Source organism: Haemaphysalis longicornis, unplaced genomic scaffold (assembly GCF_048455015.1).
Source record: "Haemaphysalis longicornis isolate Haplotype H1 unplaced genomic scaffold, Haemaphysalis longicornis Haplotype H1 scaffold_4, whole genome shotgun sequence".
NCBI classification, from domain to species: domain Eukaryota; kingdom Metazoa; phylum Arthropoda; class Arachnida; order Ixodida; family Ixodidae; genus Haemaphysalis; species Haemaphysalis longicornis.
Window position 1 is genome coordinate 4812293 of NW_027526361.1, and position 19188 is coordinate 4831480.

Below are 19188 nucleotides of genomic sequence, written 5' to 3' on the forward strand. Positions count from 1 at the left end.
GTAGTGCACCGCCTTCGTCTCAACGTGGCGTACACACGGCATTTCCTCAGCAAAATTCAACAGGACATTTCACCACTCTGTCCAACATGCCATGTAGCAGAAGACATCAAACATGTCATCTGTACCTGTCGAAACTTTACAGTGCCAAGGCAGACTCTCCAAACATCTCTGTGTATACCACACCACGCAGGCCTTGAACTAAGGGCAGTTATGGGCCCTTGGTCGGACCCACGCCAGGCCGTACGGGCTACCAAAGCTCTGCTCGTGTTCTTGCGTAGCACTGGCCTGGAACAAGTGCTGTGATGAACTTAACTTCCAAACTCTGTGTATGTGCTTGAACACTTGTGTGCATTACCTCGTTATTTATTTATTTATTCATTTATTCATTCATCTATTTATTTATTTATTTATTTATTCATCTATTTATTTATTTATTTATTTATTTATTTATTTATTTATTTATTTATTTATTTATTTATTTATTTATTTATTTATTTATTTATTTATTTATTTATTTCAGTTCACAGACTCTCATGTTTTCGTTCCCTCATATGGCGTAGCATGCTAAGCGATATGGCTCGGCTAACCTCGCTTTTACCATTAAATGCATTCTCTCTCTCTCTCAAACCGGCGTTTGCCTCCGAATTTTCTGATTTTATTCTTTATTCTATTGATCCGAATGAGGAATTGGCCCTAATTTTTTTATCCCACTCGGAACAATTACTGATTAAAAGCTTTGTTCCACTAAGTGCACTATACCACTGCAGCCATGACCATTACAGTGAACACACCCTAGTTCGCTATGGGCAACACAGAGGAAAGAAGTGAGTGAGTTATGTTGTTGGTCATGCCTTATCTTTGAGCAGTGACGTTTAAATTCCGCAACTTCGAGGCGTATAGTGATTTCGTTAAAGTAAATTAACTGGGCGGGGAATAGCCTGAACACGCACCTATACTGGCGCCATTACGAACACCTGTCCTTGACGAAGTTCCTCGAGACGTGTCCTTACGTGCGGTGTCCGTGCTCTTCTTGCTCGCCCTCTCTGCACAGAGCCCGCTTCGGGTCGTCGGGCCGCGACCGGATGGGGGACGCGGCCTCGCCCGGCCCCACCACCGTGCTCAGCTCCGTGGACGGATCCCTGGACGCGCCCAACAAGGGAGCCCCGGCTCCCGGTTCCCGGCGGACGTCGCGCAACTCGGTTGACTACGCGGCCTCGCGCCGGGCCAGCTACGGCATGCTCGCACCACCCGGCGACTCCTCCCAGGGTACTTGCCTCTCTTCCTGTTGTATATTTATAATACATAACGCCCGTTGCTCCAGCGGCCACTGTTCGTTGTGCTGCAGTTAGCGGTGGTCCCGGGGCACTCAAATCTAGGTATGCCTAAATGCCCTTTTTTAATGGTAACCATTTTGAAGGTACTGCAGTCATGTCTCGATAATTCGAAGTGGCGGATTGTTCAGTTAATTCCAAGCGATGTCCTGCTGCCGGCATTTTACATGCAATTCAGTGGAAGAAATTGCGCGATAATTTGAAGTTAAAACCCATTATATGGGCGATTATGAGGGGATCATTATTTCTCGATAGAAGTCAAAATATTAGGCCCCAAAACACCACCCTCCTGTGCGCTATGTCGGCACCATCGCAAGTGGGGCACCGCACAGTCAATCAGTCGGCAGGTCAGTCGAGATTAGCGCCAGCCTGCGCATCTCTCTCCTTTCGCTTCCTCGGCCTTTTCTTTTTTTCTTTCGCTCAGCGCCTTGTGAGCAGTTTCCGTGGTGGACGCTTCAGGCTCCGAATTTAGCGATACGTGTGAACTATCAGGACAACCGGTGCCGCACTCTAGAATAGGCGACGAACATCAAGATTTTGAACGATATCAAGAAGAGAGACGTGACGCGGACTAATAACAGTGCTCTTATTGTGCTTTTTGTTTAAATGAAATTTCGATTAATTCGAAATTATTGCGGTCCCCATGCACTTGATATCAACGGGAGCCGAAATTCCGGTCCTCGTCTGTCTGGCCTCTGACCCATCCCTGTTGTTTGCGGCCCATGGAGTATGGTGCGACGTGCGCACGGTGGAGCGGCGGCAGTACGCGCGTTTCTGGATCCGTACTCAGGCTAGGAAGCAGTCATTCGAGACCGATTTCGATGTGGCGCGCTCCAGTTGCACGGACGTCAGCGATTGGGTCTTAAATCGCTTCGTAAAACCCGATGTTGAGGCGCTTATCGTGACAGATGAGGTGGGGCTTCGCAAGCGACTACCGTTCACAGATGACGAACTGCTCGAGAGAAAACGGCGTCGTGGTGTCGCCCAGAGCCGCCGATAACGAAGGCGGACGATCGCAAGCAACGCTGCCTGCGAAATTGGGCATCAATTCTTTTAGGTGACGTTGTGAGTCTTTGTACATGGGGTCGGAAACACACACAGTCGCCAGTCGTGACACCGCAAAAGGGCAACAACGGAACAAACAAGATTTAACTAAGACAAACCAAGAAAGCAAAAAACGCAAAAATAAAATAACCAAAAAAATTTAATGAATAATCAACGAAGAAATTTGGAAAGAACAAGAAAAATTTGTGTTCCATCCATCGGCCATTTAGTGGGCCATCTAGCCACGACACCGGATTTTCGACCTTCCGAGTCAACTAATGCTTTCGCCTCAAGATTCAACGCAATAGATTCCAGATGGCTCATTGGGCAGCGTTCAGAGCTTGTGTCGTATAACCGTATGACTAAATCTTGGTGATTACATAACTACACATTACGAGCCTTGCATTATTCACATAAAGTGCCCATTGACAGCAACCCCCGAAACCCTAGGTACTACGTACTCCGAAATCCGGGTGCACTGAACACTGCGCTTAATACTTAGCGCCACAAACATGCTGTAGGGGTGAGAATACACGTACGCTTATTACGTATGTATACCCAGCTTTCTCGCTCAAAATTCCGACTTCTCAGCAACCTAGCAGAACCACTTCAGGAAAGTAATATTTGGCATAAAGCAAGAAGCCAACGTGAAGATGAAAACACTAACATAACTTACCAGGATTTTGAATATTTCGTGTGTAATTCGCTGTCAAATCTTACTCCCCATGCATTTCTATGGAATAGTTTCAAGGCTCAGGAACCTAGTCGCGCAACGTGCGAGACTTGAACCTGTGCACAAAGCAAGTTTTCACCCCCACTATTAGCTGTGCAAAATAATTTTACATTTCGCTAAATAACTACCGAGTAATCACTGTTGAAAGGACTGCCGTGAGCGGGGAAGCTGCGCATGTTCCCGGAAATGGGGAATAAAAAATCCCGAAAAATTAAACTTGCGGATGAGACCCTGCTGACAAAATCGCTCTCTTTGTGTTCCATGCCTTCTCCGACCAAGAAGCGTTGGGCACAATCGCTTCGAAACACTCGGGAGTATATATTGTTCCCAACGCACCCGGCCGATACTGCCTGTGCTCAGTTCATAGCTCCGCGCATCAATAGAAATTCGGAATAAATGTTAATACTGCTTGAAATGCGGCTCAGCCGTCCGACTCTTCAAATACGAGCAGCGTGCGTCGCCTCTCGGCTTCGCGCTTAAAAATTAATGACCGAAAAGGCTGCATCGCTCTGGATGCAATCCTGAACGCCGGCAACGAAGACAGAAACTATACCGAGGATGGCGTGCTTGTTTACGCGCGCTATCCTCCCTCGAAATCTGCCTCGACGCTCGCACTTGAGAGGATTTTCGAAACCTGCTTACCTTTAATCCCTTTCGGCGCTCTCGCAAGTTTGCCAAAGCCCTCGAACGTGTTGCGTGACCCACGCGGGAATATGGCGCTGAGACGCCCGAGCTTTGATCAGAAAACACTTGAGTTCTAGTGCTACGTTTCTCGTGCGATGCTTTGCGACAAGGAAAGGGGGAAGGACTGCTTAGTTTGTAAACTTGACAAATATTTCAACGCTGCAAGCTTTAAACATTTCTACGTGCGTTTGCTTAAGATCGCGGACTTAACGAAGTGGCGCTGCCCTCCTCCAGAAAATTCATGCAAAGAACGCGATCCTAGAATTTCGAGGTCAGAGGGAGTACCATCTCGAAAGGCTATAGTAATGCTATGAATATTAAAATGGTTTGCTTTAAAAAATGTATTCTTTCGTGCTTCTGTTAAAGGGATCGAAAAAAACCGCAAAGTGCAAAAGTCCAAGACAATGCGCAGCTCCCGCTGTGGAACGAGGCGGTGCCAGTGAGCATGGAGAGGCTTTGCCCGGCATTGTTGTCTTGTGTGTTGACGTCGCGCGTTGGCCAATGCACATCAACGGGTATACGCTGAGTCTCGGGGCTACTGATTAGTTGAGGTATCGGGGAACTTCGTTTGGTTACGTTGACGTCAAAGCTAAATGGGAACTGGTAAGGGAACCGTGAACTTCTGACAGCAGTTTTCCTCGTGAGTGGCAATCCTCTTCGAATCGGCATGCGAGATTTGCGGCTGGGTATGTTGACACCGAATCCGATTGGGAATTCCAGAATAGCGGCCATTTTCTTTTGGCGGCGCCAGTCATGGTCACGGGCCAACCTACCGAAGTTGGTATGTTGTTACGCCTATACGCAGCTTTAATTAGCATGTTTTTACCTGTATAGTTACCGTATACGGGTGGGGCAATAAAAGTTAAACTCGTTGTACGTCAAGTGTACCAGCTGTGGACGTTTTAAGCCAAAGTCCACAGAACGCTCACTTGTTCCACGTTTATAGCTGCAGTCATGGAGTAGAACTCGACGTGGAATGCCCAATTGAATCGAATTTCCGAGGTTTTCGTTTGGAACTCATCCAGACCCATATTTACTCAATTTTATTTTCGACTCAAGTTTTTGTATTCTTTCTCTCTGCACCGCTTCGGACATTTTAGGCGCCGTTTCAGTGCCACAGACGCCAGACGCCACCTTTCCCACTCAATGGGCTATTTATTGCTTTTGACTTCAAAAAAGGCTACTAAAGATATCCGCTTTGCTCATTTCTCCACTGTCTTATTGCCAGCCTATGCTCTAGAGCCAAAGATATTTCTTAAAAAACTCCCACCTCCCCTCGCGGGAACCCCTGTGTAGATGCGACGCATAGGCGGAGCGCCGAAGGGACCGCGTTTTATAGCGCGCATAACGTTGAGGGGACTGCGTAAGCCGGTCCCAGTCGATGACGACGTTGGCGTACTTGTAAAGCGGCGTGGACTCTAGGTGTTTGAGCCAAGCGTGGATGTTGCTTCGCCGGAGAACGGCACACCGGTTATCTGCGCAGCGCGCCCGAAGGAGAGGAAACCGCGGAAGAGAGAGTACTGCACATGCGCCGGCCCCAGCGCGTCTGCCGCTGCTATGACGCAACGTGCCGCGGCTATGACGCAACACAATCCAACACAATCCACTTTAATCCAATCCAATCCAATCCAAATCCAAGCCAATCCAAGCCAAGCCAATCCAATCCAAGCCAATCCAATCGAATCCAATCCAATGCCCCTCGCGAGAGAGAGTTCGCTATCGGAGAGGAGAGAGGGTGAGCGGCGGAGAGAGCAGCTGGCGCGGCGAGGAGAATCGGGGAGGGGTGGACAACGCCGACGACAACGACGACGACTACGCCGGAGGGACAAGGCGAGTGAATCAGATGCTCTGCATCTAAAAGCCGCCCGCATCTTCCCACGGGGGGAACTCGAGTAAATGCGTCGCATCTACTCGAGTCAAGCAAAGCGTCACGTCAAGCGTAAGCCATGCAAAGACGCCGTTGACTGAATTCCGAACGCGCGCTCCGCCGCTTATATACGTTGAGGGGACTGCGTAAGCCGGTCCCAGTCGACGACGTTGGCGTACTTGTAAAGCGGCGTGGACTCTAGGTGTTTCAGCCAACCGCGGATGTTGCTTGACCGGAGAACGGCACACCGGTTATATGCGCAGCGCGCCCGAAGGAGAGGAAACCGCTGAAGATAGAGTACTGCACATGCGCCGGCCCAAGCGCGTCTGCCGCGGCTATGACGCAACGTGCCGCGGCTATGACGCAACACAATCCAACACAATCCACTTTAATCCAATCCAATCCAATCCAAATCCAAGCCAATCCAAGCCAAGCCAATCCAAGCCAATCCAATCGAATCCAATCCAATGCCCCTCGCGAGAGAGTGTTCGAATCCAATCCAATGCCCCTCGCGAGAGATGTGTTCGCTTTCGCCTCGACTCGACGCGCATGCGCAGTGAGCGTGCGGACTACGGACGCCAACGCGGGTGACATCGTGAGTTACTGAAATGTTCTGCATTTAATAAAATTTTCCTACAATCAAGCCGATGTCAATACAGCCCTGTTGCAATGGGTGTCCCAATTTTATTCTCCGAGCATATAAAATCTCTCGACGATTGGACGTGCGGGACGCGATTCCTGACCTCCGGCGAGACCGAGGGCGTCGCCCCCGTGAAGCGTGCGCGTCGCGCGGCGTCCCAGACGATGCTCAACCGGCAGCGGTCCGACTAGCCGGCTGGCGGAGGGGGCGCTGTTTTTGTCCGCCACAAATCAGGCTCGCGATCGATGACGTCCCCAGGAATAGCACCTCGGGGCTGCTTGAGGCGCAATCACGCGCTTCGTCACTGTTTGACTTAATGCCTGACCTCGGAACGCTCCTCAAATTGCGCGTCCGAAAGAGGAGCTCTCCGGAACATTGCTCTCTGCATGAGTTCCTGCTCCTCCGTTTTCTTTTCTTGCTTTTTTTCTTTTTTTAAGGGGGCGAAGCACCTTTGGACCTCGCTTTGTCTGGAGCTTGGCGTCCGTGTTCAGTGTTGCGCATGCGCGAGGAGCATTGGATTGGATTGGATTGAATTGTATCGGATTGGATTGGATTGGATTGGATTGGAATTATATATGGTGTACACACGCGTTGTCACTCATTTACATGCGCGAGTGGGCAATGCCACGGGTGATTTACCGTAAGAACGATACCCAGTGCTTCGCCCACTCGTCATGAATCACTTTGTGGAGATGCGTGAATTTTTTTGCATGTTCTCCGCCGAGTAGACGAGAGAAGTAAAATGTCTGTTGACTTCGTTTGCATCTTGGAACAGCCACGGCGCGTACTCTCAGGTCGAAATAGACACGTTTCGTTTGTTTTTATCATTCCGGGATGCAAACTGGACTTTTTATGTAGAAAAGACAACTTTCCCCCAGGCGCGGAGACCATCGAAAAAAAATTTTTCACATGAAAACGTTTTCTGATACAAGCTAGGTCTGAGAAAAACAGAAGGAGCGAAATTTCGATGTTTTTGGTTAAGAGGATTGTACGTGGGGTTCTTTTTAGCGTGGACCAAAATGCGGACTCCATTCCATACACCCTCGAGCGCTGGCTTATCGAAGGGAGTTTCATTCGTCGCCTCATCTATCGACATTGTAACGTGTGTAGTTCCCCTTTATCAGCCCCATTTATATGGTATATTTTTTAGATTTAGTTTTGTATAAGATTCAGCTTATGTGTCATAAAATTTACTAAGAAATAGTTTTAAAGTTGCATGGTCGGCGAGAGCTTTCGCTCTTGATCTTGAATTAAACACGATTGCTCCACTCACTGTTCGCGTTTGCCTTAATGTGCACGTGTAGAAAGGGCAGCAAAAATAACAAATACCACCCTGTTTTGTAACTACCGCAAAGATGCAAGTACTTGCAAGTTTCTTTTTGTATTATTTCAACGTCCGGAATAAAGCTCAAACACTTTATGAATAAACTTACATATTTTATTTCTTAAATTTGATTGCGCTGCTCAAGCGCGGAGGCTGTGAAACTGAACATTTGCCTGAAAAGTTTTCTGATTTACACCAGGAGCACTGTAGTCATAAAGACGAGATTTAAAACCCTCTTTCAAATTTTGTTGGGAAACAAGAATTGGGTACTTTGTGTAAGGGGCGATATGTTATCTTACAGACATTAAATTCCCGGCAAGTTCATTTTTTGTTTGTTTTTCGTGTTTTTTTTAAGTCGCAACCTTTTGCACCCTTCGTGTATTATGGTATTTGGCCATTGTGACAGGCCGATTTGGCAACCGATATTCCACACAGCCGTCAGATAGGTAAGAATAGCCTTGTCGAGCTCTTGCGCTTCGAAGTCGTCAACGTGCGCCAAAATACAACCAGAGATCTTAACAACAGCGCTGTCTTTTTTTCTGTTTGTGTTCGTCATGCGTTGGGCGACTTCTTTTCGGCAAACATTCGTACCTTCTATATTTAGCGCCTAACTTCTTGTGCCAAGAACTTTCGAGCTCATTAATTTGCAGCGGAAGATTACCCTAAGAGTTCCTCACGACGTGCCAAAAGATTAGGAGTGATGGAATTAGTGCCAAAGGAATGAAGATTGATCACTGCGAAAGTGGTCGTTTTGTTATCTTCGCTTCAAATGATTAATGCTCGCTCCTTTGTTAACGAGGTTGAGCGCCGCTAACACGAAAATAAAAGAAATAGATAACTTGAGTCAACAAGCACTCCAGGTTGGAATCGTGGTTAGATGCTCCTTATATTTCCTCTTTCGTGTTTAATGCTTGCGTTTTTCGGTTTTCTTGGTTTTTAGTTCATTTCCTAATGGGCACCGTTTAGGCAAGGATAAGGTTAACCCCTATTTTATCTAAATCTTGCATAAGCCACTTAATCGATGATCTATGCATTGTTGGAAAGGTGGCTTAAATTTAAAACTAAAATGGCAGCCACTACTTCTGCGGGTAGCTCTTATTATTTCGAAATTGCGGGGCAGTATACTAGTGTTCTTCAGTCACACGTATAGGCACCATCAGCGAGACACACCCTACGTACCCTTCACGTTTCGTGCCCAAAATACACAACAAGCCCCACTTTCGTTTCGCACGCGTGTGCGATATTCCAATAAAATTGAACAGCGCTTTCATCGAGGCCAAGAGCAAGACCAACACGGTGCGCTCAGTGCCAACTGCAGGGTTTATTTGAAAGCCAGAGAAATATGTGGGAAGAACTTATATATATCAGACCAATACAAAAAGGGGTGAGAAACTACGACAGGTGATCTTTTCTTGTTAGGTGTCTTTTCATGGGGTGGTGTCTACTGAATCAAACGATTTTCCGTAATGCCTTGTAAGGGGGCTTAATATACTCTGCGAATATTTCAACTAATGCATTGATGACACTTGTGATCTATTGTTTAATAGTTTTGGTTAAGTGTAATCGGTTTGCTCTACTGTTGGAAATTTATAGCGTCGCTTATACCGTACACGATCACCTTGGTGAGCAACTTGTATACAAAACAGAAAGTAGGCTAATTGGTCTGTAATTTATAAGCTCTTTGGCATCGCCCTTGTAGTTCATTTTAATGAGGTTGGAGTTTTTTTAGACTCGTGGTACTTTTCGTGGCCTGAGAAAATTTTTAGAATAGAGTTTTCTTACCTTTCCTAGTACAATATCACCTCCATCCTTTGGAAGGTCAGTGATTATTTCGTCCTGTTCTGCAGCTTTCTCTTTGTTCACATCTTTTCCCTCGCCAATATGACACCTTTAGCGATCGTTGAAACTTTGTGACTCAAGCCGGTTCCTTTAGCACTGTTTCCTGGGCGAACGTTTCGTTATCTCTTCGATGTTCGCTGCGTTCCCCGTTTCCTCTGTGACGGTAAACATTCCATCTCTGCCAACAGCAAGCTTCTTCGTTGCCCTTTAATGTTTCTTCGATCGTTGTCATGCTGTGGACACGAATCCAGCTTATCTTTATTCGGCTGATAACACCGAAAGCACCACAAGTTCGATCTGCTCCTCCTTTTATATCGTCAGTGGTTAGCCAAAGCCCGACATCGTCCTTGACGTCAGAACAAGCCTCTTTTTCCCGCGCATAACGCATTTTTGAAGCCGGGAGCAAAAATCACTTCACATGAAGAAAAAAGAAGCCCAACAGAAATCGTTACAACAGCATTACCTCGTACAGCATAAAACGGCCCCGACTTTCATTGCCGCATTTCTCCTCAGTCGCAGACACAGCAGGAAAACGGTTTCCCAGTGAACTCAAAGCCACGAGGCATCAAGGGCCGAGTCTAAACAAAAAATCGCTACCACTTCCCTGCTCGTCGCAGTTCGATTGTCCCCGCTCTCCTGTATGTTGGCTTTGCAGGGTGGGCGGTAAACCAGCAATCCAGCCGTGCTCCCATCCAAAGCGAGGTGTTCATACATCCGGCGGGCTGTCCGCATCGATCGTCGTCCAACGTTCGCAAGGACCAATTGTTCTCAGCGCTGCCTCTGAACGCGGAAGCTTTGCAGCAGCTAAATTTCTGAGCCAGCCAGCGGCCCGTACCGATTGCCACTGACGTACTACGCGAGCACAGCCGCCCACGGAGTATACTTTCATTCACCCAACGGCAGCTCTCGTGGCTATGGTCGTTAGGCTCGTCAGCGAGCAGCCCACGTACTTCTGGGCTGTCTCTTAACTTTTGTTTCGCTCGTAAGCTTGCCGATTACGGCTGCAAATCTGATTACGACTGAGTCCCTGATCAATCGTAACGACCCCCGGACCCGCACGGCTACAAAGGAGCTTGTTCTTTCCTACGCTGCCGTTTCTTTGCTGTTGGCTTCGGCCGGCTTATCGTGGATGCGTGGCTTCCCTCTTCCACGCACAGCGGCTGTTCCCGAATGATAATGCCCGGAGGAGGGCGTTCGTTCTCATGACGATGACCAGACGATCGTCGCTGATGTGAGGTCACCAGGGGCGCTTGTGTAAGAATTGAGTCACATTCCGTTTATACGAACTCTTCCACAAAAAAAATCGAACTTAAGGATCTTTAATCATCATGATTATGATAATCAGTATTAATATTACCACCCACTGGTGATGCGAAGCAGATTAACAATCCCAATTGAAATCTGTTCTACCCAGGGTAACTACATTTTTATTATTTCCCCGAAATTTGGTTTTTCTCCGTTATCCATACATATGTGCTTATTTATGTGCTATGATGTCTTCATAATGCATCAGTGCGAAAGGCGCATAATGGGCGGTGCAATGAACCTGAAAGCTGCCGAATCTTATGCGTACTTTCATCTCAATGTTGTGCACATGAGTCTGACTAAAACTCTGCTTAATTTCCGGCTAACAATAACTGTTGTGAACTCAAAGACTGCGTCGCCGAGAACCGCAATAGTGGGCTTTCGACCTCCTACGCCGAAAAGAAAACATTTTTGTCTTTCCATGATGAAGCATCAACACGCGGAGATAAGGATGTACCTGGAAAAAATTTCGCTTCTCTCTTTCATGACTTCGGAAATATTTTCCTCCGGCCAGCGCCCTCTCAGACTCACTCCAACAAGCTTGTATAGGGCTCACTCACGGTTGAAATATTTTCTGTTCTACAGGGCTGTACGTATACTGTACTCACCTATTTAAAACTTTTTTGGCTCGCTTGTACTCGATTTACGCGAAAACAAATGTTTGTCTCATTCACGTTCAGGTGCCTGTTTCGTTTGTTCCGTGCTTCTAACCATATGAACTTTTAATTAACTGCGCATGGCGAGCTTTGTGCGATCAACTTAAAAGAAATATATCAAGATCGCATTATATTAATGCAAAAAGGATCTTTAAGCACTTGCGTATGCAGGATATTATGGCCTTTCTTACATTCCGTACATTTTGCATGATCTCGGCGTATTAACGATGGGGATAGGTTTCACCGTGCTGAAAAGTGTCTCATCAATGAGAAATTGCTGTACGCAGGGTTTATAGCAAAAAAGTCTCGGCTGTAGCATATCGCTTGAAGAAGTAACGCCAGAGGCAGGGCAGGTTCAGGCAGCGGAGTGAGGAGGAAGGGTTTACACCGCTGGGCAATTTGACCTTCACTGGAGATAACCTAACATTGCCGACCCCGCTTACACAGCTAACATTTTGACATGACTGGTTTAATGCCTTTATAGCAGCGGTGCGCTTCGGACGCGGCACTGATTCCTGCGCTCTTTGCAGGTGAGAGTCCTCGTTGTGTAGTGACGGTGCCAATTTTGAGCGCATTGCTGCCGAAACCAGCATTGATCTTGATGTATTGATGGGCTGATGTATTGAAGGGTTGATAAGGTGGTGCTTGCGAATTCGGAACTGCGGTATTTTTGACGCGATGAGCAAAGAAATGAAGAGAGAGAGAGAGAGAGAGAGAGAGAGAGAGAGAGAGAGAGAGAGAGAGAGAGAGAGAGAGAGAGAGAGAGAGAGAGAGAGAGAGAGAGAGAGAGAGAGAGAGAGCTCTTTATTGAAAAAGCAGGGAGTTTTGCCGGCGTTTGCGATCGCCTACATGCTGCTAGAGGTCGGGTATGTAGGGAGAACAGGCCTTAGACAGAGGTGGGCAGAAAAAAAAACGAAAGCAAACAAAAAACACTGGCGTGGTTTGGCGGGCTTGGCGGACTATTTTTTAGATTGTGCCACAGAATTTACAATTTTGAAATGTGGCCAATGTCCTCCAAATATGAAAACAAACTTTTGAGGGCCTGACGCTGCTTCGAGGGGCAAGTCCATGGTCCTAAGATGGTCTTCAAAGTTACCGGCCCTTGATCTAGGCGTTCAATATCTTCAAAAAAACGGGATCTTGGTGTCAAGTAGGCCACACATTCTAATAAAATATGTTCGACGGTTTCTATGGAAGAACAGTTATCGCAGTACGGGTTGGTCGTCAGTCCGAGGCGAAAGAGGTAACTGTTGGTGTAGGCCGAGTTCAGTCGTAGGCGATGATATAATGTCTCCAGCCTACGAGGGAGCTCTCTTGGAAGTTTTGATGTCAATTCAGGGTCAGTCGCGTGCAAAAATACTTCATTATTGGGTTAGTTGCTGCGCCATAGCCGGTTTCTTTCACTTACTGCAAAGCGATGGGCCATGGTGGAAGCGTCTGTTTTTGTAAAGTACACTTTGCGGTATTTCCGGTGGTTAAGGCCCATACGGGTGGCTTCATTGGCTTTTTGGTTTCCAATAATACCACTGTGGCCAGGTATCCATTGCCATTTTATAGTGTGTCCAGCAATGCAAGCGAGGTGGTGAAGGTAGGAGATATCGGCGGCTGCGGTATGGTGAGGGGAAGACCTGCTCCTCCTTGACAGAATTTGCGGAGCTGCCTTGGAGTCTGTAAAGATGCTCCACTGACGCGGCTGGTGGCGTAGGACGTAAACAATCGCTTCTTTAAGGGCATATAGCTCCGCCGCTGTAGATGACGTTGGTGGCTCCAGACGAAATGAAAACATTTCACCCTTAAGTGGCACGTACATTCAAGATGAAGAGCTTTGCGGGGATGACGATCCATCCGTAAATATGTGTGTTCTAGCCGAATGCATTTTATACATGTATTCTACCACGAAATGTAGTGTTTCAGTATGGGACATTGTCTTCTTGGGGCCAATTCCAGGGATGCGACATTGAATCTGTAAAGGAGTAACGTTCCAAGGAGGGAAATTTCGAGGCATTATTTGTTTCGGCTGGTTTGGAATTAACAGGGGTATTCTGCCAATTGCTTGGGCGAATCCAGAGCTCGAGCAGCTTGAGGATACGCGACTTAAACAGTGATTTCTTGAGTGAAGCCGATGCCTCAGGTGCACACGGAGAATCTCCTGTTTTCTAATCCCGTCAAAAGGCAAGCAACGTGCCTCCGCAAGGGTTCCGACGCTCGAAGATCCCTTCGGAAGCCCAAGACAGATGCGTAAATTGTTGTTCCTTGCTGCCTCAAGACTCTTCTTGCACGAGTTCAGAGATTTCTGGCAATTCTAATAGATCGCAACTTGACCTGGTCACCCGAGGTGAAACGGTTACGGGCCCGCATTTCTTCGGCCACTCAGGTTTTGAAATGTTTTGCGGGTTTGCGCTGCGGCAGCGATTGTCATTCCATGGTCATGCTGCACAACGGTTATGGGGATGGTGTGCTGAGGTACAGCCTCCCAGTCCTACAACGAATATCACACACAAAGAAATGAAGGAAATGCAAAAGGTTCTTGAAGTCCTCAAACGAGAGTTAAGGGCTGACCTTCGAATCCTAAAAGACAGTGTAAAAGATTGTAGTGAGAACTGTGATGATATAAACGACATTAGGACTGAATTGAAGGAGATTCGAAAAGAACTGCTAGCACTCTCGCGGCAAAATAAAGAACGTCGAGCAGAAAACGGCAGGCTCAGTGTAAGAATCAAAGAACTCGAGCAGCACTCGCGATCTATCAACTTGGAAATAAAGGGAGTGCCGGACGATGGTGACGTAATAGATGTGCTCAAAAGAATTGGAAGCCACGTACACGAGCCGATAGCAGACTCAGATATCGACGTATGCCTCCATGTCCCAACTTTTCGACCGAATGAAAAGAATATAGTCGTACGCTTTGTTCAACGATCGAAGCGAGATAGCTTCCTTCAGAAATGTAGGAAGCAGGAAACCACAACGACCGACCTTGACTATGGCGGTAACAGCACGACAGTGTACGTGAACGAGCACCTTACCCCATCGAATAAGAAACTGCTCGGCGCAACGGTTGCCCGAAAAAAAAAACTGTCAGCTGGAAGTTCGTCTGGACCGCTGGGGGGAAGATCTTTGCAAGAAAGGATGAGGACTCACGTGCTCTCACGCGTGCGATCCTGAGAGCACGTGAGTCCTCATCCTGAGAGCACGCGATCCTGAGAGCACGTGAGTCCTCACACGCTCACGCGTGGACGCGTGAGCGTGTGAGTGTTCTCCCCCTGAAATGGCCACTATAGAGACAGGTTGTTGCTATTATGATCATGAGGCTTTCAACGAAAAATTTGGTGACAAAAGAGGAGGTTTTCAGGCACTGCATTTAAACATGCGAAGTATAAAAATAAGAAGGATGATCTAGGAATGTGCTTGAGTTCTTTTATTACTGAGTTTAATGCAATCGTGCTTACGGAGACTTGGCTGACAGGTGCAGACCTCACGCCCCACCTCAAAGGCTACAGAAGTGTAACCCTGAACAGATTAAATAAAAGAGGTGGCGGTGTAATGATATATCTCAAAAGTGATCTACAATTCCGGGTTATTGATGATGTAACCAAAAGCAATGAAAACGTGGAAAGTCTATTTATTATAACATCTAATGTTGTTTATAGCGCCTTGTATAGCCACCCTCGGGCAATGTGTGTGAATTTATTACATTTCTTGAAAGCGCATTTTATTGTCTTCATCCTATGAATGTACTGTTCATGATTCTTGGAGATATAAACATTGATGTCATGTTGGAAAGCCGTTCTGCAAGGGAGTTTAGAGATATTATCAACGCACATGCCTGTAATAACGTGATCAACATACCAATAGAATCACCACTAACACTGCCACATGTCTTGATATTTCCATAACTAACATAGATATTGAGAATGTTTCAGCAGGTGTTCTGATAAATGATATTAGTGACCACCTACCAATTTTCTGCCTTGGTACTTGACAATCAAAAAGAATTCCTCAAAAAAACGTGCTAAGTTTTGGGTACGAAGTATAAACTAGGAATCATTAAGGCATTTCCTTTGCCTCATAGAACAAGTAAATTGGAGTTATTTATATGCAGACGACTGCCCAAAACGCGCATACAAATCATTTTTTACGAAGTTTCAGGAATGTTATAACTGTGCTTTCCCTCGTAAAGAATGCAAAACACAACACAAAAAGATTAGAAAGCCACGGATAACATCAGAACTGTATAAAAGAATCAAAGAAAAAGGTAGGATGTTTCATAATTTCCTTCAGAAGCGTGATTCTGAATTATTCTCTGAGTTTAGAAAAGTGCGGAATAAGGTAAATTCTGATTTACGAAAGGCTATGAGCGATTACTATCAGGGCAAATTTTTTAACGTATGAGGGGACCATAAGAAATTGTGGGATAACGTTAACGACTTATTGAAAAGGAAGCAACAGCATGGCTCTGTGCAAGAAATAAATGTAAAGTCCCGGCATGTCACTGGGGAAGAACTCGCTGAAACAATGAATAGGCACTTTATAAACGTTGGGAAATACAATGGACAAATTCAAAGCCCTGATTACCCTATCGAATGCAATAAACTCCAATACTCAATTTTTATTTCACCAGCTACATTTGTTGAAATTGATGCATAATTGACAGCCTTGATAATGATGCAGCCGCTGGAGACGACGGAATAAAATCCCTACCGTTCAAATATACCTCCCATATCATTAGCCCAGTATTAACACACATAATAAACAGGATGCTGGAGACAGGCGACTTCCCTGATGAATTAAAGATAGCCAAAGTCACCCCCGTTTAAAAAGGAGGCGGAGAAGCCGTCATTAATAATTATACGCCTATTTCAGTTCTTCCCATTTTGTCAAAAATATTTGAAAGGATTATTAATGATAGGTTGAGTCACTTCGAAAAACAAATAATAAGCCAATCTCAATACGGCTTCCAGAAAAATAAGTCTACTGAACTAGCTCTCGTGCACATTAAGGAAAAAATAATCGAAAATATTGAAAATAAATCTCACGCTCGGAATTTTTCTGGATTTGCGAAAAGCCTTCGATACTGTACAACATGACATTTTATTAAGAAAACTTCAGGCAATAGGCGTACGAGGAATAGCTATAACCTTACTTAGAAATTACATCACAAACCGATGCCAGTATGTTCAGATAGGCAATCAAACCTCCTCCTAAATGAAAATACAATACGGCGTTCCGCAGGGCTCCATTTTGCGACCACTGTTATTTCTCGTTTATATTAATGATGTTGCGACAATAACAGGTTGGTCTAATGTAATAATGTATGCTGACGACACAAACGTTTTTTTCTCGGGGCAAACAAAACAATGCTTGGAAAAAACAGCTAACGAATATCTTCTGAAATTATCGTATTGGCTGCAGCAAAATCACTTGAGCCTTAATACAACCAAAACCAACTATATTATTTTTAAACCAGTAAATAAACGAGACTGCGCGGACATTGATGTAAAATATGAAGGTATTTCACTAACAAAGGTTACGCAGTTAAAATTTTTAGGAGTGTGGTTTTCTTCAGACCTATCATGGACTGTTCACGTTAACAAGCTTAAATCGGATTTATCTCGTGTAATTGGGTGTATTTATAAAATACAGAACCTGGTACCTACCTGGCTTAAACGGATACTATATTACTCCCTTTTTTATTCCAGATTAAGTTATGGAATGTTGGTTTGGGGCACTACTACAGCTTATAAATATAACAACCTTGTTATCCTGCAAAAGAAAATGCTGCGTATACTTGAGAATTACAAAGAGGACAGAGGTAATGTATAGGAATGGGACCACTTTTTTAAGAAACACCTTTTATTGAAAGCAGACTAAGTCTATTTTTTTAAACTCATGCAATGGATACGCAATAATAAGACTCACAAAATGCCAACTGGAAATGTAAGTACATACGCAATTCGTCATCAAAAAAGAAAGCTACCCTCAATACTAACAAACTACGGGTGACAAACTATACCGTATCAAATCAATAAACTGCTAAATACCTTAGATGGGAGCGTAAATTTTGACCAATCCTTCCCTTGCTTTAAAATAAAATCCAGAACATTTCTCATCAATTCAGGCCTCTCCTGGATAATCTGATCACACGCTCCAACTAACTACTATGCAGTAATTACAATACCTGCCAATTTCTACACTTATGTTATATGTCCCAATTTGATGAGTGGGCTATGTTCTCTAATCATGAAAATGCTGCTTCGGAGAACATGTTTCTTTATTGACTTCTGAGTTCTGAGTTCATGTTCAGAGTTCTGAGTTCATGATTTTTCAGTTCTTGTACAATCTGCACTGTATATGCATTGTATTTGCCTATTATTGCATGGTTTTCATGAGGTTACTTTTGATGCAAAGAACCGCAAAGATGAACGGTTCAATATGTTCTGAATGTATGAATGGAATCGTGTAAAGGCACCGAGGCTCCGTCAGGCATTTCTTGTCTTTAGCCTCGGTGCCCTCTTAGGCAGTGTCTGAGAAAAATAAATGGAAAAAAATATAGCGAACAGAGCATATTTCTTATTGATGAAAGAGGAAACACACCGCACGGCCGCGGGTGTAAAAGCGTGTGTTTAATGTTTTATGCTTCTGCGAAATACAGCGCGCGCAGGGTTCAGTATGGCTACAACCAGTGTCATTTGCCTTTACTTGCAAAATATTACGAAAAACACAAAAGGGGCACGCGTGTCATCGCTGCTATTCTGGGAGAGAAAATGATAGAGCCCTCATCCGGACAAGACGTTTCTGAAAGCAATGGGAAGCTTATCATAGGCACAGCGGTTTCGATTTTTGTGTGCATGCAGGGGGCGAAACGGTGGCGCCTCAGGGAAGCGCTGCTCGGGTCACCCGCGCAATGCATTTTGACGTATATTGTATTCCAAATGCATTCCGACTGCTTTCGACCCGATTTTTCTCCAGGCCGGAATAAGGTAATGCTAAGGAATGACAGGTGACTGCGTGCCAGAACGCATCGCGGCACGAAACAGACGAGAGGCGGAGGGCAGCAGCAGCAGCAGCATTGTGCGTGGTTTCGTCGAGTGCACCTGGGTCTCTGTTGCTCCAGATTTTTAGTGGGGAAGAAGGGAAGAGCGCGGGAGCGTATATCGAAGGCCAACTTCATTCGAGGCGCTATGCCCTTCCTGCGCCGGGAACAACGTTGTTCCTTCGGGCGTTTTGGATTGAGCCTGTTCCGAGTACAGGAAGGCAGCAATTTGAATTCCTTGTGTCTTCTCTCCTTGCGTGTTGCTTTTTCTGAAAGCCCTCGAGTGGCGCGAAATGAAAACATACTTGACTTTGGAGCCGAAGGCGCCTGCAGGAACGCTTTGATGTTCCTTTTCCCTGTCTTGTAGTTGTTCGACTCTTCTTGAGTGAGTGGCTTAATGTGAATAAAGTTAAGGTAAGAGGTTGTTGTTTTTTTTTGTTACGTTACGGGCAACTGAAACATACGTCATTATATAATCTAGGTGCGACTTAATGTGACTAAAGTAAATTTTCCAAGTTGTTTTTCTTGTTACGTTGAATACAACTGAAACATACGTAATTGCATAATCATATGTGGGCTATGTTCTTCTATCACACTATACAAAGAAAACGTAGTCGCTGTGAGCCAGGCCGATTGTTGTTTGTGTGTATGTGTGCGTGTGCGTGTGTGTGTATGCGTTACTGCGTTACTCGCTGCTGAGCACGAGGTCGTGGGTTCGATTCCGGCCCGGCCGCG

At 45.6% G+C, this 19188-nt stretch overlaps 1 protein-coding gene across 1 annotated transcript in view; it reads left to right on the top strand.

Annotated features, from left to right (window-relative positions):
- The window catches only part of LOC144178145 (uncharacterized), a 317073-nt gene that overhangs the window by 260285 nt on the left and 37600 nt on the right, over nucleotides 1-19188 (top strand). Inside the window, exon 6 of the mRNA XM_077705716.1 lies at nucleotides 1052-1266. Coding sequence (XP_077561842.1) covers nucleotides 1052-1266 — 215 coding nt within the window. The remainder of the gene's footprint in view (nucleotides 1-1051; nucleotides 1267-19188) is intronic.